Source organism: Olea europaea, chromosome 18 (assembly GCF_002742605.1).
Source record: "Olea europaea var. sylvestris chromosome 18, O_europaea_v1, whole genome shotgun sequence".
In the NCBI taxonomy this organism is placed as follows: domain Eukaryota; kingdom Viridiplantae; phylum Streptophyta; class Magnoliopsida; order Lamiales; family Oleaceae; genus Olea; species Olea europaea.
In genome coordinates, this window is record NC_036254.1 from 23474417 (window position 1) to 23497154 (window position 22738).

The 22738-nt window shown below is 33.5% G+C and overlaps 1 protein-coding gene and 1 pseudogene across 1 annotated transcript; one reads left to right on the top strand and one right to left on the bottom strand.

Annotated features, from left to right (window-relative positions):
- Nucleotides 1-2684: 2684 nt before the first annotated feature.
- On the bottom strand, nucleotides 2685-5223 carry LOC111367833 (protein JINGUBANG-like). The gene has a single exon (XM_022988897.1). It carries the CDS (start codon nucleotides 4414-4416, stop codon nucleotides 3079-3081), a length of 1338 nt encoding a protein of 445 aa, XP_022844665.1. The 5' UTR covers nucleotides 4417-5223; the 3' UTR covers nucleotides 2685-3078.
- Nucleotides 5224-22350: 17127 nt separating this feature from the next.
- LOC111366884 overlaps nucleotides 22351-22738 on the top strand; it is a 6336-nt pseudogene continuing 5948 nt past the window's right edge.

Sequence of the window (22738 nt, forward strand, 5' to 3'; positions counted from 1 at the left end):
TGTTACTCTCTACAAACTAACCAGATGAACTTTGTATTTATAGGTCAACCCTAGAAGAGTCCTAAAATGCAAGAAAATATATTACAATTAGGAGACCCAATTTCAACAGGATTTTGTCTCCTTTTATTGGATGCAATTAGATTCCCTTTCCAAATAAAAGTCTAACATGCATCTTCAAAAGACTCCTAATCGATTTCTAGGATTCCACTTAATCAAATTCTAAATCAACAATAATCCTAACACATTTGAGTCACCAAACCTAACAATCTCCATCTTGACTCAAATTCTGGTGCGACGAGAAACTCCTAGATTTCAAATCCTTTTGTATCGAAATTAACTGGTCGAATCTCCTCAACACAATAGCCACTCCATATAAACCAAACACTTATCCTTTGCCCGACGTCCACAACCGACACTCGAACCCAATCCCAGGGTTCCCAATTTCACCAAGAAACTAATGTTGATCACATAGGGTCGAAGCACACCCCGTAGCAAGAACCAAACCAGATGCTTGATCAGAAAACCCCTTACTAGAACTATGGCCTCCAACATCCCCAAACGCATCCCAAACATTGCTGACACTACGGTACCTACGCTCGATGAGTCTTACCTAGCAAAGAAACACAGTGTACCAACTGAAATTGGTGGCAAAGCGAAATCACCAACACTCTCCCTAGCAGTATTCTGAACCGACTCAGAGCCCAACCCAAGAGATATTGTACCAAATTGAACTTTCACCACAGTACTAAACTTATCTAAATATATTATAATAGATTCTACACTTCCCTCTAAAATGTACAACTGGGAGCTTTTCCACCCCTCCCGTACAACATGGACTCCCTTTCGGACCTTCAAGACTCCACCTCCTCCAAAGAATTTATATCCTTTTGCATCCAAGGTACTTCACGAAATGAAATTCTTTTTTAGGTCAGGAACACGTCGAACTCGATCAATTGTTCTAAATATTCCATCCAGCAGCCTCAATCTGACTCGATCAATCTGAGTAATACGGCAAGATTGGTTGTTTCCTATTACAACTCCACCTCGTTGAACAGCCTCATATGTTTTAAATAAATTCTTATCGGAACACATATGGTGCGAACCTGCTAAATCAAAAATCCACTCCTCGTCAGGCCTAAACTCCACATCGGATACCACGATCAGCATCACTTCTTCACCAGCAGAACAATTCTCAACTACATTGGTTTTGTCTAAATTCAAAGGTTGCACCCCACGATTTGTAGATAAATCACCTTTAGTCTGTAACATATCGCAATCCTTCCAAATATGTCCCTTCCTTTTGCAGTTAGTGAAGGCAATGGATCGAGCCGAGCCGACTTGGCCCTTTAACCCATGAGCTCGGCTCGTTGCTAGGGGGCGAGCTCGGCTCGACCCACGAACTCGTGGGCCGAGCCGAGGCCAAGAGTCTCTTGCAAGCTCATGTTTTTTTTTTGGCACATTTTTTGCACCTTTTTTTTTTTAAAAATTCATATTTTTGGACGAGCCGAGCTCGTGGGCTCGTCAAAATGGCTCCTGGGAGCCGACTTGGCCCTTTAACCCATGAGCTCGGCTCGTTGCTAGGGGGCGAGCTCGGCTCGACCCACGAACTCGTGGGCCGAGCCGAGGCCAAGAGTCTCTTGCAAGCTCATGTTTTTTTTTTGGCACATTTTTTGCACCTTTTTTTTTTTAAAAAAAATTCAATTTTTTGGGCTCGTGGGCTCAACTCATGGGATAGAGCCCCCTGCTCGGCTCGAGCTCGTCAAGCCACCCACGAGCCGAGTGATCGAGCCGACGAGCCGTTCGGCCCGTTTGACATCCCTATTTGCAGTGGTAACATGTCACATTGCTAAATCTGACTCTTGATCTACTTCTTCGTTGACCACATTGAGATACAAGAGCTTTCCCATCCTTTGATGTAACTCCAACAAAATGTTTCATCTTCTCCTTTGAGTACAAAGCATCTTAAACATTTTCTATAGTCAAAGTATCTCGACTATACAAGATAGTATCCCGAAATGACGCATAAGACCCAGACAGTGAACACAACAGGATCAAGACAAGATCCTCTTCATTGTACTTAACCTCCAACGTTTCCAGATCTGCAACTATTTTCTTGAACACGGCAACATGGTCTTCCAACGACTCTCCTTCCGCCATGCGATGTAAATACAACTTCTGCTTAAAAGTTAGTTTACTTGTAAGACTCTTAGTTATACACAACTGCTCCAACCTCAACTACAAAGCAACCATCGTTTTCTCTTTCAAGACATCCTGCAGAATGTTATTAGACAGATGAAGATGAATCAATGACGTAGCCTTTCGATTCTTCCGTTGTTTCTCCTCCGTTGTCCATCTAGCTGGCATCCTCTCAAAACCTAGCAACGCATCTTCGAAATCCAATTGCGCTAGAACAGCCCTCACTCTACTTGCCACAACGAAAACCTTGTATTACGATCTAATTTTGGAATATCATACTTCAACCCAACTATCTCGAAAAAATCTCAACCAATCTACGAAAAATCAACAGCTTAGCTCTGATACCGCTTGTTGGAGTGCGAAAGCTCCAATAACACTCGTTCATTCCAAATCGGATTTTAAAAAACTAGATTATATGACAATATTGAAAGTATACTAGATCATACACTGAAAAATAAGGTTTAGAAGTAAAGAAAAAACACAAAGAGTAAACGCAGAGAAACGATGTTTATTAATTCAACAATATGAGAAATACAAAGCAACTTAGTAATTGGCTTCTATTTGTTACTCTCTACAAACTGATCAAAGGAGCATTGTATTTATGGGTCAACCCTAGAAGAGTCCTAAAAGGTAAGAAAATATATTACAATTAGGAAACCCAATTTCAACAGGATTTTGTCTTCTTTTGTTTGATGCAATTAGATTCCCTTTCCAAGTAAAAGTCTAACACGCATCTTCAAAAGACTCCTCACCGATTTCTAGGATTCCACTTGATCAAATTCTAAATCAACAATAATCCTAACACATTTGAGTCACCAAACCTAACAGTCCTATCCAGTGATTGCTGGTTCTGCTATTATATTTCTTACTATTTCTCCCCCTTTAGAAATCACTGCCCTGAATCTTCTTCTCTACCCATGAAGGTGATAACACTGGACTCATTTTGCAATCTGTAGTTTTTGCGTGCTGATCATTTGCTACTGAGTTCCCCTGTTTCTCTATCTCTGCGGGATAAACTTTGACTCTCCATACCTTAAAAGTTTGATCTAGGCTGGCACTATATACTAACAACCCCATCACGATTTCCTCAGTTTCTAGAGCAGCAGCCAAGCACTTGACGGGTCCATGATGACCATCAATGACTGCTAGACATGAATGGAAGGAGTTCCCTTCTTCTCTCCTCCATATTCGAATGGTTGCATCTTCTGAACCACTGAGGATTAGATCTTTTATTGTTGTTAAACAGAGAACTGCAAAATGATGGCCTTGCAAGAATCCTCCATGATTATACCTACCAGACATTCTTTCCTTTTCCCAAAAGTTTATCAGTCCATCTGATGAGCCTGAATAGAGGATGCACTCGCCGGGGGAGAGAGATAAAGCTAAGGTATTCACTGGAGATGGTTGAAACTTAAGTGTCATGGTCAAAATATGTGAGCTTTCTCTGAAAACCCTTCTCCATATCTTCACAGCGCCATCAGAAGAACAAGTGAAGACACATCCATCTTCTTGGTTTAAGACAATTGCATTGACATGACCTTCATGAGCAACAAACGAGTCGACACATAACTTTTCTGAGATTCTCCACACTTTAACTGTTTTATCCCATGATCCTGTGTACAAGAGCTTCTCCTTGTGATTGTATGCTATGCATGAGATAGAATCTCTATGTCGCTGATTATTCTTCTTCTGATAGGAGAAGAATGATCTTCTTCGAGGCAACGTGATTGTCTTCTTTGGTCTAAAGTTTTCTGTCGATGAAACATCCCACACCCGGATTTTGTAATCTCCATGTGCTGTGAAAAGCATTTTCCCATAAGCTAAGATGGCTCGAATTTCACCACATGTAGCCTTGATATATCCCATCTCTGTACAATCTGGTTGTCTCCATGCATGGATCCTACTGCTTGCTGACCCAGTAAAAACGAAGTCCTTTGTGACCGCTATAGAGAAGATGTTACCTTCACTGCGATGGAGTGAAGCTAAGCAATGATACAAAAGAGGCGGGGATAAAGAGGCACGCACAGGAGAACGTGTCCATGGCGTCTCGGGACTAATAGGCCAAAGTGGGAATGAAGCAGCAGACACACAAGATGATCTTGCTGAAGCGAATTCGGTATCAACCTCATTGTTTCCAAATGAAAATCTTCGAGGTAAGTTTATATGTTTCCTTCCTTCATCTACCAAGTTCCAATGGGGACTTTCACCACCGAACTCCATGAAAATGTTGCAATATTTGTAAATGGTAATGAAAATATAACTTGGTTGCTTTATTGAGGAAAATCACTTTGACATGACGTCGAGGCATTTAATCAGGAGTTTATATGCTGATTTTTAGTAGGTAGGAAACCTTTAAGATAAGTCATGATACAGCTACCTTTTACAATTCACAGTGTGCAATGTAGAGAAATGGGATGTGTCATGTGTGTACTGACTTTTATATCAGTATCTTATGCCAGTAATATTCTTATGACATGGGCAGAGTGCATTAGGCACTGTAAGAATTGGAATAGCCAACCCAAGTGGTCCTGAAAACTTAATTGCTATAACTTTTATAGTTAATCACATTTCCTGTTTGTTGTTTCTTGATTTATTGGCATTAACAGAAGGTTGGTGATAGCAATTACTGCATTGCATGCTGGCGAAGAGCTGTAAGTACCATTCTGAATAATGTTTTGACCTACCATAGTTGGGCACATAAGTATTACATGCTTTGTTGTTCTAAGTTAGTCAGATCGTTTTGAGTTTAAATGTGAATTGTTCTATTTGAATTGGAAGGATTTTTGTACCACGAGAATATGCGGTTTACTGCTGAATCACTGATAATGGGGGAGTTGGAAGATGCTAATTTGAGACCGTTACTTCGAAGTTGTTGAATTTCGAAATTTGATGGAAGCAGGTCTAGAATAGTTTGTACTTGGAGTCGAAGAAAAAATTGATGTCATGCAAATAGACGAGGCAATCTTTCATGTATAGCGATAGGGCGTCTATGTGCTCAAGAGGTGAAGATTGGTGAAGTAATTCATTACAGTCATGCTATATGTACAATGATGATTGACAATGTTTGTTAACAATCATCATCATATTTATCCATTAAAAAAAATTAAAAACAGTTTTTTAAATCAACTGTACAGATTTTGCCACATCAAATATTGTCAACTATGATTGTACTAGTAAATTAATTCAATTCATCAGGATACCAGATACTTGATAGTCAGTTGGATTGGGATGTTAATAGGGTTCTATCTTGACAGGCAATTCCCATCCTTCTCTCCCCACACCAATGGTCCATTAACTAACGGCCATAAATTCTTTACTAGAAGATGGATTTTTTCAAGAATTATTTACCTGAAATTAAATTTCTTTAATTTAAGACAGAAAAATTAAAAGGGAGAAAAAATAGCTAGAGGAAAGTTGCCAACCCCAATTATTATTGATCCTATGAGAGAAAAGCTCACGTTAAGTCTGGATGAGCTATGTCCCGTTGATCTATGAATGTGTATACCATGCTTGTCATGGTTAGCAACACAGAGAAATAGGGGCGGAGACGATAGACATCAAGTGCATGTTCGAGATGCAATATTGCTTCTCTTATGTCCCTACATTTTATTTTAGTTTCTGGTTTTTGTTTTCATAATACTTTTTTTTTTCCCACTTTTTTGTCTATTATTTTCCTTTTTGTCCTTGTTCCCCTAATTCTAATTGGCAAAGCACACATATCAAACTGATGCAGCCCAATTTTAGCTCAAGTACATTGGATAAAAAGTGCAATAGTAAGATAATTATAATGCAATTATTAAGTAATCCAAACTATACTTTATAGAGTGGTTGATTATTATCGAAAAAATGGTCCAAACAGTGATTGATAATGACATGAATATTCCTAAAATTTACGAAAACTAAGAATTAGTTGGTAATATAACTTGCAAGTAATTGACTTAAATTTTAGGGTTAAATAAGGATATTTACTATAGTTTCTTCTATTTTTAATGGGTGATTATATTGCCACTACAATTTTTATTTCATACACCATACTTTCTTTAATTGTAGTTAAACTTCTCATTCTTTACTCATTCTAACAATTATTTCATTAAAAAATTTTCATTCGAATTCTTATATTTAACTTACTTTAATTAGTACATTTTGTACTTAATGATGATTTATAACCAAATATTTTAATTTCATGTTTTGAAATGAGGAAAAATATTTTTTCGCACTTTTTATTTATTTATTAATTAAAAATATGATTAAAAAATAAGATATTTTACATCATTTCAATGGACTTTTGAACATAAAGTTGTCATCAAATATAAAATGTTCTAACTAATGAAAAGTTTGATGATAAGAATGATAATAAAAATCGTTAGGGATTTAAATACTATAATGAGTAAAAATTATCACAAGTGTAAATAAACTGTGGTGCAAGAAATATAATTACCCATTTTTAATGAACTTGCTACCTAATTTACCCCACTCCTTCTCTGCGCCCACAAACCACCATAGGCCATGTGAGTGTGGGGATGGTTAATTTATGGTTTACGGTCCTATGTACATTTTTTGATGCTCCACTTGTAACTAGGCAATATTATTTCAGGCTATAATAGAATAGGCTGGGGTTTAACCGTTTAAGGGGCTAATTGATAATTTTAATATACATATTTTTAAAGGTCATTTTATCCCTTGTTTGATTCCTATATTTTAAGAATACATTTTTTCAAAATTTATTTTCAATCACATATTTTTCTATAAAATAATTATACAGGTATTTCAAGAACTTTTTCTTAATTTTTAACCGTACATTTTTCAAAAAATCACTATTTCATAATGCATTTTATCCCAAAAATAAGAATCAAATAGGAGTTATAATATACTTTTGAGTCTCTTAATCTTCGAATTATTTTTTCTAACCCACCAAAAGTGACTTGCCTCTATTATTTCAATTTTGGATGCATAATAATTTTCCTGCTTTTGCTTCATCCTAGTCTCAAACCTTGCTATAAAGTTGAATAAGCCTCCGTTTGGCCTTTATTTTTTTAATTTAAAGAATGAATGAAAATTTTTTTCTTTTTTCTTTTTTTTTGAAAAATGAGTGATTGAAAAAGATAGAAAAGTTTTCGATTTACGTGTAATATTATTTTATAAAAGATTTTATAATGGAAAAATGAGAAAAAAATAAAATTTAATTTAAATGAGAGCCAGACGAGGACTAAGTATGTACATTGTCAGGTGGCAACATTTTAAAATATGAAATACGTTAAAAAAATCTGAAAAATGAACCTGTTCAAGGTATTAGGTGAGCATTGGGTGATTTGATTCAGTTTTCTTACACTAAATTTATCACTTATAACATTTATTATTATACTGTCGCTGCCCATAAATACCACCATAAATGTCATCACCTTCAATATCAATTATCAAACTCCCTAAACGCACACAACGACATACAAATAAATTTGACACCGTCACCAATATTAGAACACCTCTCGTAACCACCGCAAAAAATATTTATTGCTGTTTAATCAATTTAGACATGTCTTTTTAGTGGCAAGACTTACATAAGACCATGCTAAAAATTAAATACAGAAATTTGGGAGATAGTAGTAAATGGCCAGCGTTTTTTGTTTTTAAATTAAATTACCACCTTTCAGAATGATTATCAAAAGGTTAAATGTATTCATAAGTAAAGTAAACTATAAATGCATGAAATATTCTTAACTTTGTTGTGAAAAAAGAAGAAAATAGAGAGAAATCAATAGATTTGTGTATATTTTATTAAGAATCAAAATTCGATATTTATAGGGCAGAATCAGATATATAACAATAATAATTTTTAGAATTATAGAGGTACAATTGTCATTCACTTATATATCCTAATAAACTTCCCTTTATAACACACCCCTTGAACGTCACATTACAAATATATGCCTCGTTAAAACCTTATTTGATAAAAATCCAATGGAAAAAAAAAATCAAATGAAAGAAAAAAAGTACAATTATTTTGAAATATTAAAAATAAATACAGTCTCATTAAAACCTTGTTAGAAAAATCTAGTGAGATAAAACATAAGCAAGGAAAAAGGGTACAGCTACTCTCATTGATGTTGATCACTGAAAATCTTTGAGTCGACGCATTCCAATCTTATGAACTAATTTCTTGAATATAGATGTCGACAGTGCTTTTGTGATTAAATTGGCTACGTTGTCACTTGAGCGAATTTATTGGATATTGATGTCGCAATTCTTTTGAAACTCATGTGTATGAAAGAATTTCGGAGAAATATAGCATTCTCTGAGTTGTGCAATACAAGTTGCATTGTTTTCATACAAAATTGTATGACTATCTTTTGTTGAAATTAACCCGCATGATATTTGGATATGATGGGTTATGTTTCTTAATCATACACATTCTCGACCTGCTTTATGGATTGTAATAATTTCAAAATGATTTGAGGATGTAGTTGTTAGGGATTTTTTTACAGATCTTTATGATATAGCTGTTCCTCCACGTGTCAACACATATCCTATTTTTTATTTAACTTTATGTGGATTAGATAGATAACATGCATCTGCATATTCCACTAAAGAAGATCCGGATTTTTTAGAATAAAATAATCAAAAATAAATAGTACCCTTTAGGTAATGAAAAATATGTTCAACACTATTTCAATGTCTTTGAGTTGGTGTAGAGTTATATCTTACAATGAGATTTACAGAAAAAGCTTTGTCGGGTTGTGTGCAGTTTGCAAAATAAGTTAATACTCTAATTGTACTAAGATATGATACTTTAGGATCAAGAACCTTTTCTCCATCTTCGAGTGGACGAAATGGATCATTTTTCATATCAAGTGATCAAATAACCATAGGTGAGGCCAATTGATGTGCATTATCCATATAAAACATTTTAAAACTTTTTCTGTATACGTAGATTGATAAACAAATGATCTATCTATGAAATGTTCAATCTACAATTCAAAAAAAAATTATTTTTTTGCAAATGATACAGCATGTAATATGGCATGACCCCAAATAGAAATTTAGAGTTTTGTTTTCTTAAGTAATGGTCTTAACAATAAATTGTAGCCGTTTAATAAACGACTATGTTAAACCATTTTGTGTATGGGCATGCGTAACTGAATGTTCAATTACAATCACAATTGACATACAATAATTATCGAATGCTTGTGAGTTAAATTCACTAGCATTTTCAAGGTGAATAGTCTTAATTGAGTAATCGGAAAATTGCGCTCATAATTTTATAATTTGTGCAAGTAGTCTAGCAAATGCTACATTCTTAATGAAAAGTAGGCAAACATATGACTATTTAGAAAAAGAATCAATTAATACCATAAAATAATGAAATGGTCACATGTTGGGTGTATTGACCCACATATATCTCCATGAATTCTTTCCAAAAAAGTTAAAGATTCAAAATTGACCTTTGTAGTCGAAAGTCTAATAACTAACTTGCTTTGTGAACAAACTACACATGGATAATCATTATATAAAAGAATCTTCTGGTTTTCTAAATGATGTCCATGTGAGTTGATAACTCTTGGATATCCAGGTTGATCATGTCAAAATATATAACTTTTTGAGTCAACGGACTTCTGATTCGTGAGATTATTTGATTCAACCATTTTTATAAATGTATGATACATGCCAAATAGGAGTGCATGAAATTTTCCTTTTATCTATTTCTGATTAGATACAAAAGAAGTTATACAAAGATATTCGACATTATTTCTTGCGTCATCTCAATATGATATCCATTGCATATGATATCTTTAAAACTAAGCAAATTTTTTTTGAATTTGCTAGAATAAAGTGTATCATCAATACATAATTTTGTATTATTTTGTAAAATAATACAAGCTCTTTTGAATTTTTCAAAGATATTTGATGCATCTGATATCGTATTAACATTATTTTCTTCTAATGTTAAATTCAAAATATATTTTTTTTGTCTTAAAGAGTAGTATATGTAGTTACACTATCAATCAAACAAATGTCTTGACAATCCATCATGAATCTATAACAAAATAAATATATTTAAAAAAATTTGAATTTAAATTTAAAAGGATAAACATAATTAAATACTGTGAAATTAACGATGCATAGTAAAGTTCAAAATTTTTGAGAAAAGTAAAATATATTTCAAACTAAATCTCTAAAATAAAAGAAAACACTAGAGACAAAAAAATAAATTAATTAATCTATATCTTCCATCACACTACCTTCAATACTCACATTTGGATCGATAAAGAAATTAGAGACATCTAAATGAGTCACATCAATTGGACCATTATAGTCAACAAAATTTGTCTTAACTTTTTTCCTTCCCTTGATTTATTTTTGGTAGAGATCCACAAAATGTTTTGTAGTACGATAAGTACGTGTCCAATGCCCCTTTATTTCATATCTAAAGCAACTTTTCTTCATGCATCTTTTTGGATGTGCTACTTTCATTTAATTTACTCCAATTGAAATTATTGCCTTGTTATTGATAATTTTGTTGATTATTTCGTCCATGATTTATTCTATATCCACGTCTGTGTTCACGTACACTTCCTTGTCTTAAATTGCATTTGCTTCAAGCAATAGTACAGAACCAGTTGGACGTAACCCATGATTTTTTATCAACAGTTCATTATTCTATTCAGCAACAAGCAAGTAAGATATAAGTTCTGAATATTTTTTGAAACCACGCTTACGATATTGCTGCTGCAAGAGCATATTCAAAGCGTGAAAGGTGAAAAAAATTTCCAACATATCTTCATCGGTGATTTTTTCTCCACACAAGATCAATTTTGAACATATTCTGAACAGTTCAGAATTGTACTCACTAACACTTTTGAAGTCCTACAAACGAAAGTATATCCACTCATAGTGGGTTTTGGGAAAGACTATCCGATGATCAAATCTCTCATTTAATTTTTTCCAAAGAACCTATGGATATTTCTTAGTAAGATATTCAATTTTCAGTCCATCATGAGGATGATGGCGAAGGAAGATGATTGTTTTTGCACGATCTTGCAGGGATTCTTTATTTCCTTCTTTTATTATCTCTCCCAAACTTTTAGTGACAAGATGGATATCAGCATCGAGTACCACATGATAAATAGTTTTTGCCAGATATGTCAAGTGCAGCAAGCTCAAATTTTGTTATGTTTGTCATTTAATTAACTACACAATAAAAAATATATAATTAGTTTCAAAAAATATGATTTAATATCACATAATGATTAATCAAGTAGTCAATATCAGCATAACATAATTTACGTGTTTTCCTTCGGGGATAAGCACTAAAATAATATGTTCTTCAAAACATGTGATATTTCAGGAGCACATTATATTTTATTATTACTTTTTCAAGAGTAATTTATCAATATTCTTCTGAAATATTAAAAATTATAATTTATGCTCTTCAAAATCAAGTAATATTCTTCAGGAATATTAATTATAATGTTGTGTTACTTTCGAAGCAACAACGAATCATTTATAATAAACAGATCTATAATTAATATTCTACTGAAATATTAATTATAATTTTGTGTTACTTCAAGAGCAACAACATGGTATATTATCAATTTGAAATTTATAATATAACATCTAAAGTTATTTGATTAGATTAAAGACACTTAGAATATTCAACAATAGTTATGAATATTAAAAATTGGCATAATTGTCGTTGCCTTTGGGATTAATCAAATAAGGAATAACTATGGGCACATAGTTATAATTACCATTCCAACAATTTTGGGCACATAAAAAAATTATTGTACGATTCCAATCAGTAGACTATTGACAAAAACACTTGAATCTTGAAAAATGGAATATGTACAGAGAAAATTGAAAAAGATTTGAAGGGACATGAATTGAAAAGACAAACAATATATATTCATTTCACAACTTGAAGTTTAATATGATTGGAATGTACAAAAGAAGATTAATGTGAATTTATGTGTAAGTATATACAAAAAAATTCAAATGTTATCAAATTAATTTTGATACACGTGATAAAAAAAAATTACTACCTTCCCAAAACTTTAAAAAAATTATGCTTTTTGTCCTGATAACGTGTTATGAAAATAGAGAAAATAGAAGAAAATAGAGAGAAGTCAATAGATTTGTGTGTATTTTATTAAGAATCAAAATCCTATATTTATAGAGCAGAATCGGGGTACAACAGTAATAATTTTTAAGACTGCAGGGTTACAATTGTCATTCACTTATAAATCCAAATAAACTTACATTTTATACCAAACTTTTATTTATTGCTAAATTTATATTTCTAACTTATTCATTTATATTTGTCCTCAATCTTTCATTAGGATGAGGGTTTTCGACCAAAAATTCCATTAAATTTAAGACAGAGTAAAAAAACTTATTTGTCTGTTATATTGTAAATAAACACCCACACAAAATTGAGATTAAAGTTTAAATATTCATCCCACGTTAGTTAGTAAGTTAATAATTTTGGGATGAAAATTGTCATTATAGTCAACTTGTGCTAGACAATAAAGGTTAATGTTACGAACGCGATGTAAAAAACTTTAGGGATATAAATGTGCAACAAATAGAGGTTAGGGACCTTTACTATAATTAAGAATTTGATGTTTTTATTTAAAAAAAAAATGTGATGCCAATATAAACACAATTATAAAATTGCCACTTTTAAATGAAAGTACCAAAATACCCTTAGATTGCTATTAAAGTATCAAAAACGCCCTTGGAATGCAACAGATATTTCAAAAGTTCTTTTCATTTTAAAATGGGGAATTGGTGCAAATGGTCCTCAACCTATGGTGTTCTAGTGGAAATGGTCTTTAACGTGTAAATCTTGGTATAAACTTCCCTAACCTTTTAATTCATGTAGGGATGTAAACGAGTCGGGCCGAGCCGGCTCGTGAGCCTAAAGTTTCGGTTCGGGCTCGGGCTCAACCCGGTTAAAATGGCCGAGCTTTTTGCGGGCTCGAGCCGGGAAAAAAAATTGGCTGGCCCGAGCGAAAGCTTTTTCCTTGCCGAGCCGGGCAGACTCGTTTTCTCCATTTTTTTTCCTAAACTGCTGCCTTTTAAGGCAGCCTCAGTTTATTTTTTTATTTTTGAAAAAGCTCGCGAGCTCACAAGCCGGCTCGGACAAAGTCCATGTCCCCAAAATGGGGCTCGGTGAGTCACGAGTGGCCCGAGTCAACGAGCCCGATTGTCATCTCTAAATTCATGGGTGGAATTGATCCTTTTGAATAGCTTACATCTAATTGATTGTTACAAAATGTCAAACTTTAATAAAATGACTAAAATGTCCTTATTTTAGTTAAGCAAATATAATAAAAGAAAACAAGTGGAAAAGAAAAATTCATAAAAATATGATAAAGGAAAGGGACAACTGCAACAAAGGTCCCTAAGTTTTTACCTTTTTATTGACTTCATCTTAATCTTCACTTTGTGTCAACCACAGTCTCAAAACATTTTAAAACTTTGCATCTGAGGCCCCAATGGATAAAAAAACATCAATTTTATTGTTAATTGACCAAGAAAAATAGACTTTGACTAATTTTGATCAATTTTAAAGGGGCAAAATAAATATTATGCAATTTTCTCACATTAAATAAATAAAATAACTAAATAAAAATTGGAAAAAAAAAATCATCTACCACAATTATCCTCTTCCACATCTATTCAAACCCCACGCCTACCTCAAAACCAAAATTACTGTTACCAATTATCGTTCATCATTGTAGTCGTGCCATCACAACCAAACCCACACCCACCATATTCTCTACTACCAAATGGATCCCAAGTGGAGAATTAAATTTGAACCCAAATTCATCTCGTTGTTGCCTCCATTGTTGCTACTTACTCAAAATCAAACCAAAAATTTTTGTTCCTTCCTCGCCTAGTTGTTGCTCTCCATTGTACCATTGGTCGAAAATCACCCCATCTTACACTTACAAAATTTAGAAGCTCGATGGCAACCTTCGGGTGATACCTCTAGTCGACTACGACGGCTTCAAAATCCAGCGTGCCAACCAAAGCCTTCTCTTGCTCAAGGACATTGATCCCACTCTTAAGATCTCCCTAGCTCCCCCCTCACCCTTAACCAAGACGACAATTTCTTTGTTTTCAACTAATTTGGGGTTTTCATTTGTGTTGTTAATGTGGTAAATGGGTTGAGGGAGTAGGTATGGTAAATGGAACCACCACTCTAGATCCGATGCAAGATCAAGGGGAGCAGTAAAGAAGTTGTTAGGAAGCAATCAAAAATTGCTTCCTCCATTGGACGATACTGAAGTATTTTGGGAGTGAAGTAGGGTAAACCCAATCAACTTTTGCAGACTTCTAGGAATTGTGGTTGTGGTGGTAGCTGGATGGTTTTCCAGGGTGCGGTGGAAAAGAAGGTGGGTTTATATATATTTTTAATTTAATTTTTTAAAATTATTTAATGTGAGGAAAAATGCATAGTACGATTTTACCTTTTTTAATTGGTCAAAATTGATCAAATTTCGACTTTTTTTTATCAACTAACTGTAAGATGGATGATTTCCATCCATTTGGACCCTAAGTGTGGATTTTTGAAAGGTTTGGAACTGTAGGTGGTACAAGATGAATGTTAAGGTAAGCTTTACAAAAAGATGAAAAGTTAGGGATAGTTGCTGCAATTATCTCTAAAAGGAAGACAACACATTTTATGAACTAAACTCTCATAAAGCGTCTCTACTCTCATTAGCTTGAAATTCTGATTAGTTTATACATTCTTCACAGTTCATAATGTTGAATTGTCGAAGGAAACATAATTGCCTACACAATTTCGTAGTGTCACTATCTCGAAATTATTCAGCCTGATTGATTGTCTAGAAAATATAAATTTACGCATTAAAGACTTGAATGATAATTTCTCAAGACAATGAGTACGATAGACTTATTTTCGTTGAATATTTAAGGAAACCAAATTAAAGTAAAAATAAATGTAATTTTTGTGTAGTATTCTTAGTATTAAAACTTTTATGGTCCTACAACAAAATGTTAACAAAAAACCAATTCATTGCTAGTGACAATTAAACTTCAATATATTGTTGACAATTGTCTTGATTTTTTTGTATAATAATTCATTGGGTCAAGCTTTCTAAACAGTAGTATTTGGCTTTTTTGAATTTGATCTAATCTGTCGTGGATTTTGTAGCTACAATTGCTACGTGGGTCGCATCAATTAGTATCAGAGTTTAGGCTCCAAAAATCAAGGTTATATTATTCACCTTTTTATTTGAGTCTTCATCTTCATTATTCGTGTTCTTTTTTATCTTTTGAGTCATTCAATTCAAGTAAGATACAAGAAAAAAAAAATCAAAAGTTGTTTGTGTCTAAATTAGTGCCCTAAATCACTTCATTTTCCATTTTTTGGGCTTTTTGTTGAAAAAAGTGTCCAATTTGAATTCTAAAAACACTTTCTTGAATTTATCCTTAGTGTTTCCATTTGAAATGTCAAATTCCTACTTTGTTGAGTCATTCTAGAGTCAATTTTCCTTACTCAATTCTTCGATTAAATTTTACAGGGGTTGAATTTTTATTGAGATCGAATTAGTTCTACAAAACACTTGCAAGGAAGCATTGAGTGGAAAAATGTAGAGTGGTGAGATTAATAGAGGGAAAAGATCAAATTGAGTGACACAAGAGGGTAAACATGTGAGGCAAATATTACTTTAGTTTTAGAATATCCGATGGAAATGATTATACTTCAAGTGGGAAGAATAATCAAGTCATCATGAAGGAGGAGATAATACAATGATTTGAAAGATTGTTTGGGGATATGGGAGACAGGATGGATAGGCAAGAGATGTGGATAGAGAGGCAAGACATATTATTTGCTAATTTATGTGGGGAACAACTTAAACCAGTTCCAAATACAAAGAGACAAGGTAGGCGAGAGCGTAGGGCGAATATTGGTGGTAAAAATGAAGCGAGTATTTGAATTGATAATGATGCATTAGTGGAGGCTGAAATATGAAGGATGAAGAATAGAGAAGATAGGCATGACAGAAGGGCTAGATATAATGTTGGAAATGGAGTTGATAGAAAAATGGGCAATATTAAAATGACAATTCTTTTATTCAAAGGAAGGAGTGATCCGGGAGCATATTTGGAGTGGGAAAAAAAAGATATAGCTTATATTTGATTGCCATGACTACTCGGAGGAGAAAAAGGTAAAACTTGTTTTCTTTGAGTTTACTGATAGGCTACCATTTGGTGGGATCGAAAAGTAACATCTCAGTGGAGGAATCATAAGAGACCTATTGAAACATGGGGAGAATTGAAGGCTATCATGAGAAAGGGGTTCGTTCCTAATCATTACTATAAGGATTTTTATCAAAAGGTATAAAGACTTTATCAAGGATTTAGAAGTGTGGAGGATTATCACAAAGAGATGGAGATTGCCATGATTAAAGCCAATGTTGAAAAGGATCGGATGCCACCATAGCATTATTTTTGAATTGTTTGAATAGGGAGATAGCTAATATGATAGAATTACAACATTATGTGGAGTTTGAAAACATACTACATGTAGCTATGAAGGTAGAGAGATAGTCAATGGAAGAGGAATGGGGCAGCTAGATATCTATCGGTCTAACCCTTTTTGGAAATCGAAGTGGAATAACAATAAAGGTGATAGAGTTGTTTCAAAGAGTAGAACTGAGCTACCGAAAGAAAGAGAGGAAATTACTAGCATAAGTTACACTCAAGGTGGATTCCCAACCTCTTAGGAATCGGGATATCAAATGCTTTAAATGCTCGGGATCGGGACACATTGTTTCTCAATATCCGAACAAAAGGATGACGATCTTTCAAGATAATGGAAAGGTTATGAGTGATAGTGAGGATGAATTGAAGAATGCTTGTGATGGTGAGAAAGTGGAGCATGCAGTGAGAGATCTAATGGTTGCAAAGAGACCTCTTAGTGTTCAAATCAAAGTGGATGATTTGGAGTAAGAAATGGAGAACATATTTCATACGAGATGTCATGTCAACAACAATATATGTAGTATGAGCTAACGGTATGTGAGGGGAGGCATGAGTCCATGTGTCATACCAGTGCTACTTGTGTCGAAGAAACATGAAATTTGGAAGATATGCGTAGATTGTCAAGCAATTAAGAATATAACAATAAAATATCGTCACTTATTCCTAGGTTAGATGATATGCTAGATGAATTGTATGAATCATACATATTTAGTAAAATAGATATTAAAAGTCGATATCATCAAATTAGGATGAGAGAGAGAGAGAGATGAGTGAAAAGTTGCTTTTAAGATTAGGTATGGCTTATATAAGTGGTTAATCCTACCATTTGGACTTGCTAATGTACCTAACACGTTTATGAGATTAATAAATCATGTCTTGTGTGTGTTTATAGGTAAATTCATAGTAATTTTCTTGGATGATATCTTGGAACAAAGTAATGATTTAAATGAGCATCTAGGACATTTAAAATGTCTGCTTGTGGTCTTAAGACAATGACAAGTTTGTGCTAACTTTAAAAAGTGTACATTTTGTATAGAAAAATATTGTTTTTCTTGGTTATGTTGTTAGTTCTAAAGAAATTAAGGTGGATGAGGAGAAAGTCAAAGCCATCAAGGAAACGCCAACATCGACAAGTATAATCAATGTAAGAAGTTTCCTACATGGTTTGGCTAGCTTCTATTGGCTTTTTATTAGAGACTTTAACACAATTGCCACATCACTCACGAATATTGTAAAGAAAAGTGTAGGATTTCATTAGGGCGTTGAACAAGAACATGTTTTTAATACTATTAAGGATAGGTTGTGTACTGCACCGATTTTATCATTACCTAATGTTAACAATACTTTTGAGATTGAATGCGAAGCCTCAGGAATAAGTATTGGAGCGATTTCGATGCATGAATGAAGGCCAATAGCTTATTTTAGTGAAAAGTTAAGTAGAGCAGTACTTGACTATCCTACCTATAAAACAGAGTTGTATGCACTTGTTCAAGCTTTGAAGACCTGGCAGCACTACCTATAGCCAAAGATGTTCATGATTCACACAGACCATTAGTCATTGAAGAATTAAAAAAGTCAAGGTAAACTAAATAAGAAGCATGTAAGGTGGATGTAGTTCATCGAGACCTTTTCATATGTTATGCACTATAAACAAGATAAAGAAAATGTGGTAGCGAATGATTGTTAAGGAGATATGTACCTCTTGCTTCTTTAGGTGCCAAATTGCTAGGATTTGAATATGTTAAAGATATGTATGCTAATGACGTGAGCTTTTCTAATATATATAAATCATGTGACAAAAGTGTTATAGATAGATTCTTTAAGAATAATGGATATTTATTTCGAGATAATAAGTTATGTGTACGTAGATGTTCAATGAGAAAATTGTCAATTCGTGAAGTATACAATGGAAGTTTAATGGGTCACTTTGGGATTAAGAAAACCTTGGTGATGTTAAATGAACACTTCTATTGGCCTGAGATGAAAGTTGATGTTGATCGGGTTTGTAGTAGATGCATCACTTGTAAAAAGCCTAAGTCTAAGGTTTTGCCTCGAGAATTGTATACGCCATTACCCGTTCCTAGTGAGTCTTGGGTTATTGTGTCTATGGACTTTGTGTTGGGTTTACCCATGACTAAGAAAGGAAGAGATTCCATATTTGTGGTAGTAGATAGATTTGGTAAGATAGCACGTTTCATTCTATGTCATAAAACTGATGATGCCACTAATATTGCAGATTTATACATTAAAGAAGTAGTGCGCTTACATGGGTACCAAGAACTATTGTATCGGTTAGTTACTAAACTATTCTCTACAACTTGTCAACCACAAATAGATAGACAAACTAAGATTGTTAATAGGACTATAATACTGTTGCGCACTAAAGCCAATAAGAACTTGGAGAGTTGGGAAGATTGTTTGTCATTCATAGAATTTGCATATAATAGGGTTATGTATTTCACTACTTCTTATACTCAATTTGAAATTGTTTATAGTTTTAATCCACCAACACTTTTGGATTTAATTCATTTATCTGTTGATAAGAGAGGTAGCTTAGATGGAAAGAAGAAAGCCAAATTGATAAGATCCTTCCATGAGAAACTATGGTGCCAAATTGAGAAGAAAAATGAGCATTTTGCTTCTCAAGTAAATAAAGGACGACAACGTATTACATTTGAACTAGGAGATTAGGTTTGGGTACATATGAGAAAGGAACGCTTTCTGACGCAAAGGAAGTCAAAGTTGCAACCGAAAGGAGATTTATATTTTCACTTGCTTGAAAAGATCAATGTCAACGCCTATAAATTGGATCTTGCAGGTTTGTATAACATTTTTGCTACTTTCAATATTTCTGATCTTTCTTTGTTTGATACAAGTGGAGATTCAAGGACGAATCCTTTTGAAGGAATAGTGAATGATGAGAACTATGGTATGAGAACTATCAAAGACAAGGACCCGTTGATGTAGAGCAAAGATCAATGACTAGGTTAAGAGTAAAGAAGGTCAAAGAGAACATGGGATTACTTGTTCAAGTAATAGTGGACGAAACATTGACCACAACAAACAAATAAAGGACGTGGAAGAAGGAACAAGATGGATCAAGTTGGTTCAAGTAATGAACGGAAGGGGCTAAATTGAATACCTGTGCTATCTTATAGTATAACTAGACATGCAGTCCTGCTTGTCTCCATATCGAGACAGAGTTGAGGACTATTGGATGGTCTCCACACCGCAAGCAGGGAAACCTATGTGGCTACATAGTGTAAACTTGGATGCTTTTTTTTTCTTTTTTTTTTTTAATTTGCCTAGACTTCTATTTTAATTGAAACTCTCTTTATGATTTTTGATATCTTTTAGGCTTAATTTCATTTTTAATTAAGGTTTTATGGGTACTCTATAAATATGACTCATTCTTTTCATTATAAAATCACACAATTTGAGATGTATTATTGCAAGGTATCTTGCTTTCAACTCGTTCTTCATTGAACTAATTCCAAACTAATCAAGAATTGAATTATTGTGGCGTTCAAAAATTCAAGTGAGGTTCATAAAGTTTTGTGATAATTAGGTCATGATATTGTTGGCAATTGTCTTGATTCTATAGTTCAGTAATTTATTAGGTCTAGCTTTCTAAACCGTTGTATTTGATTTCCTTGAATTTGATCTAATTTGTCGTGAATTTCATATCTACAATTGCTACATGGATTTGCATCATTAACACAACCCATTTATGACTACTCATATTTGTTAATCTTACCTTCAATAAAAAGTTGATAAGCCTTGAAGATATAAAGAAAGGAAAAAATTCACAAGTCAGGTGTCAACTATACACAATTCAATTTTTAGGTGGCAAGTTTCAAAATGTAAAACTCAGGTATTAGCTAATTATTTAAATATATTTATTAATTAAATATAATAAGATCAAAATTATACAATTAATGATCACGAGTACATAATTATAGGTCACATACACCAAATATTTGTCACATATTATTAAATTAATTGGTCACGAGTTATTTCGAGGTTACAAATAAAAAATTTATAGATCACAGATAAAAAAATATATATAGGTGACAGTCTATCTATTGGTCACATATTTTCAAATTTCTTAGTCACAAATTATCGAATTTTGAGTTCATAGTTAAATAGTGGGTCACATACCATCACCACCACCAATACTATCACCACAACCACTATCGCTACCACCACGAGACCACCCTCACTCTGTCACTGTCGCCACCACTACAATAGCACTATCACCACCAACAAAATTGCCACCACCAGATCTAATCTACTACCAACAAAACCATAACAAATCACCTCTATCTGATCTCCGGCCGCCAACAATCACTTCCAATACCAACAACCATCACCATAATATTGCACAACAACCACTAAGAGCCACACAAATCACCAATTATCAAAACAATAAAAAAAATCAACTAAAATAAAATCTGTGACCTATTGCCGTAGTGATGCTATACAGGGCCGTGGGCATCTCCAGCAATGTGAGATGCTCTGTCCACTGCGGTAGGGACAATCAATTAGGCAAAATTCAATGGCAACAACTGTGGTAATTTTTATGCACATCGAGAACAATACATTAACCTCTTTTTTCAATAAATCATAACTTCACAAAATCAGATAGGCGCCACCCAATTACGTCTACAAATTATCACTGCAAATTGCAAGTTCTCCATCAAACCAGTCACCCATCATGAGTTCTTCATTGACGTAGCCACCACATAACGCACCAGATCATGTTTCGGTCCTTCAAGTTTTGGTTGAAGTCCACCCTTTTAATTGGTATCATCATGGTCGTGTGTGACATCACCTCCAATAGTGGGTGTGTCGCCTTCGCCGAATTAAGTAGGGTACGGATAGGTAGAGAGAGTGAGAAGATAGGGAGAGTGAAAATACAATGAAATAATTTTTAGGGTTTGAAATTGAATTGGAATGAGATATTTAATATTTAATTATTATATTAATACTTGATATGTGAATAAGTAATCTTTATAGCTGATTTATGAATTGTTGTCTTTAAAAACCTATTGGTACGTAATTTCCTTACAAAGAAATGATAACCGTTTTGTTAATTTCGCCAATAATAGTCTTTTTTTTCCTCTCAAAAAGGCCCAACAAAAAAATTTATTTAAAAAAAAACCAATAAAAGTTTGGTTAGAAAAGCTCAAGAGATATATTTAGCCATTGTTTGATATTGATTTAAATCAAAGTTTATTCCAAGCCAGAGTCAAAAAATCAATTTTAACAATATATTTCATGGATCCACAACTTTTCAACTACACATTTCAAAAATTTTTATCAAAATCTCTTAAAAATCTAATTTTAATCCCCATTAAACAAGAGCTTAGTGTGGACATAGAGTTAGTCAAGTAGTGGATATATAGAGTACAATTGTGTGACCATGCAGTGCAATTTGTGTCATTTTCCAATCCATAAATCATTTTTAATTCTTTTAGAACCTAACTCAAAATTTTCATCTGATAAATTAATAAATAATTTATTATAATAATAAGGAATCTTTTTTACTTATAGGTAAGAAAAATAAAAATATCTAAATAATTTAAAAATTAAAAAAAACTTAAACACAAATTCGATTATGATTTAAATTTATAGTCAAACATGCTTTTATTAGTCATTCACAATTTTGATTCGTCCAAGTACAATGAAGGATTTTGTGTCCCCATTAATTGGGTACAAATTCTTGAAGCAGCTGGCCAAGGTTTTTTGGCGGGTTAAAATGGCAACTCAAAATCATTATTTTGGATCGACGAAATAATTTAATATTTTGCTTTAATACAATCATTGCTATAAGTATACTTCTGCAGCCGTAGTTTTCATTTCTTAGCGGGTGACTTTTATAGAAGTGTACGTTTGGATCGATTGGACGTAAAGTAAATTCCGGGCATTGGTCTGTTGACCATGCAACCACATGGTTGTATATTATGACCGTTAGGAGGTCGTTTTCGGTTTAATTTGTGGTGCCTTTTGGAATGTTTTTGCAATCTTT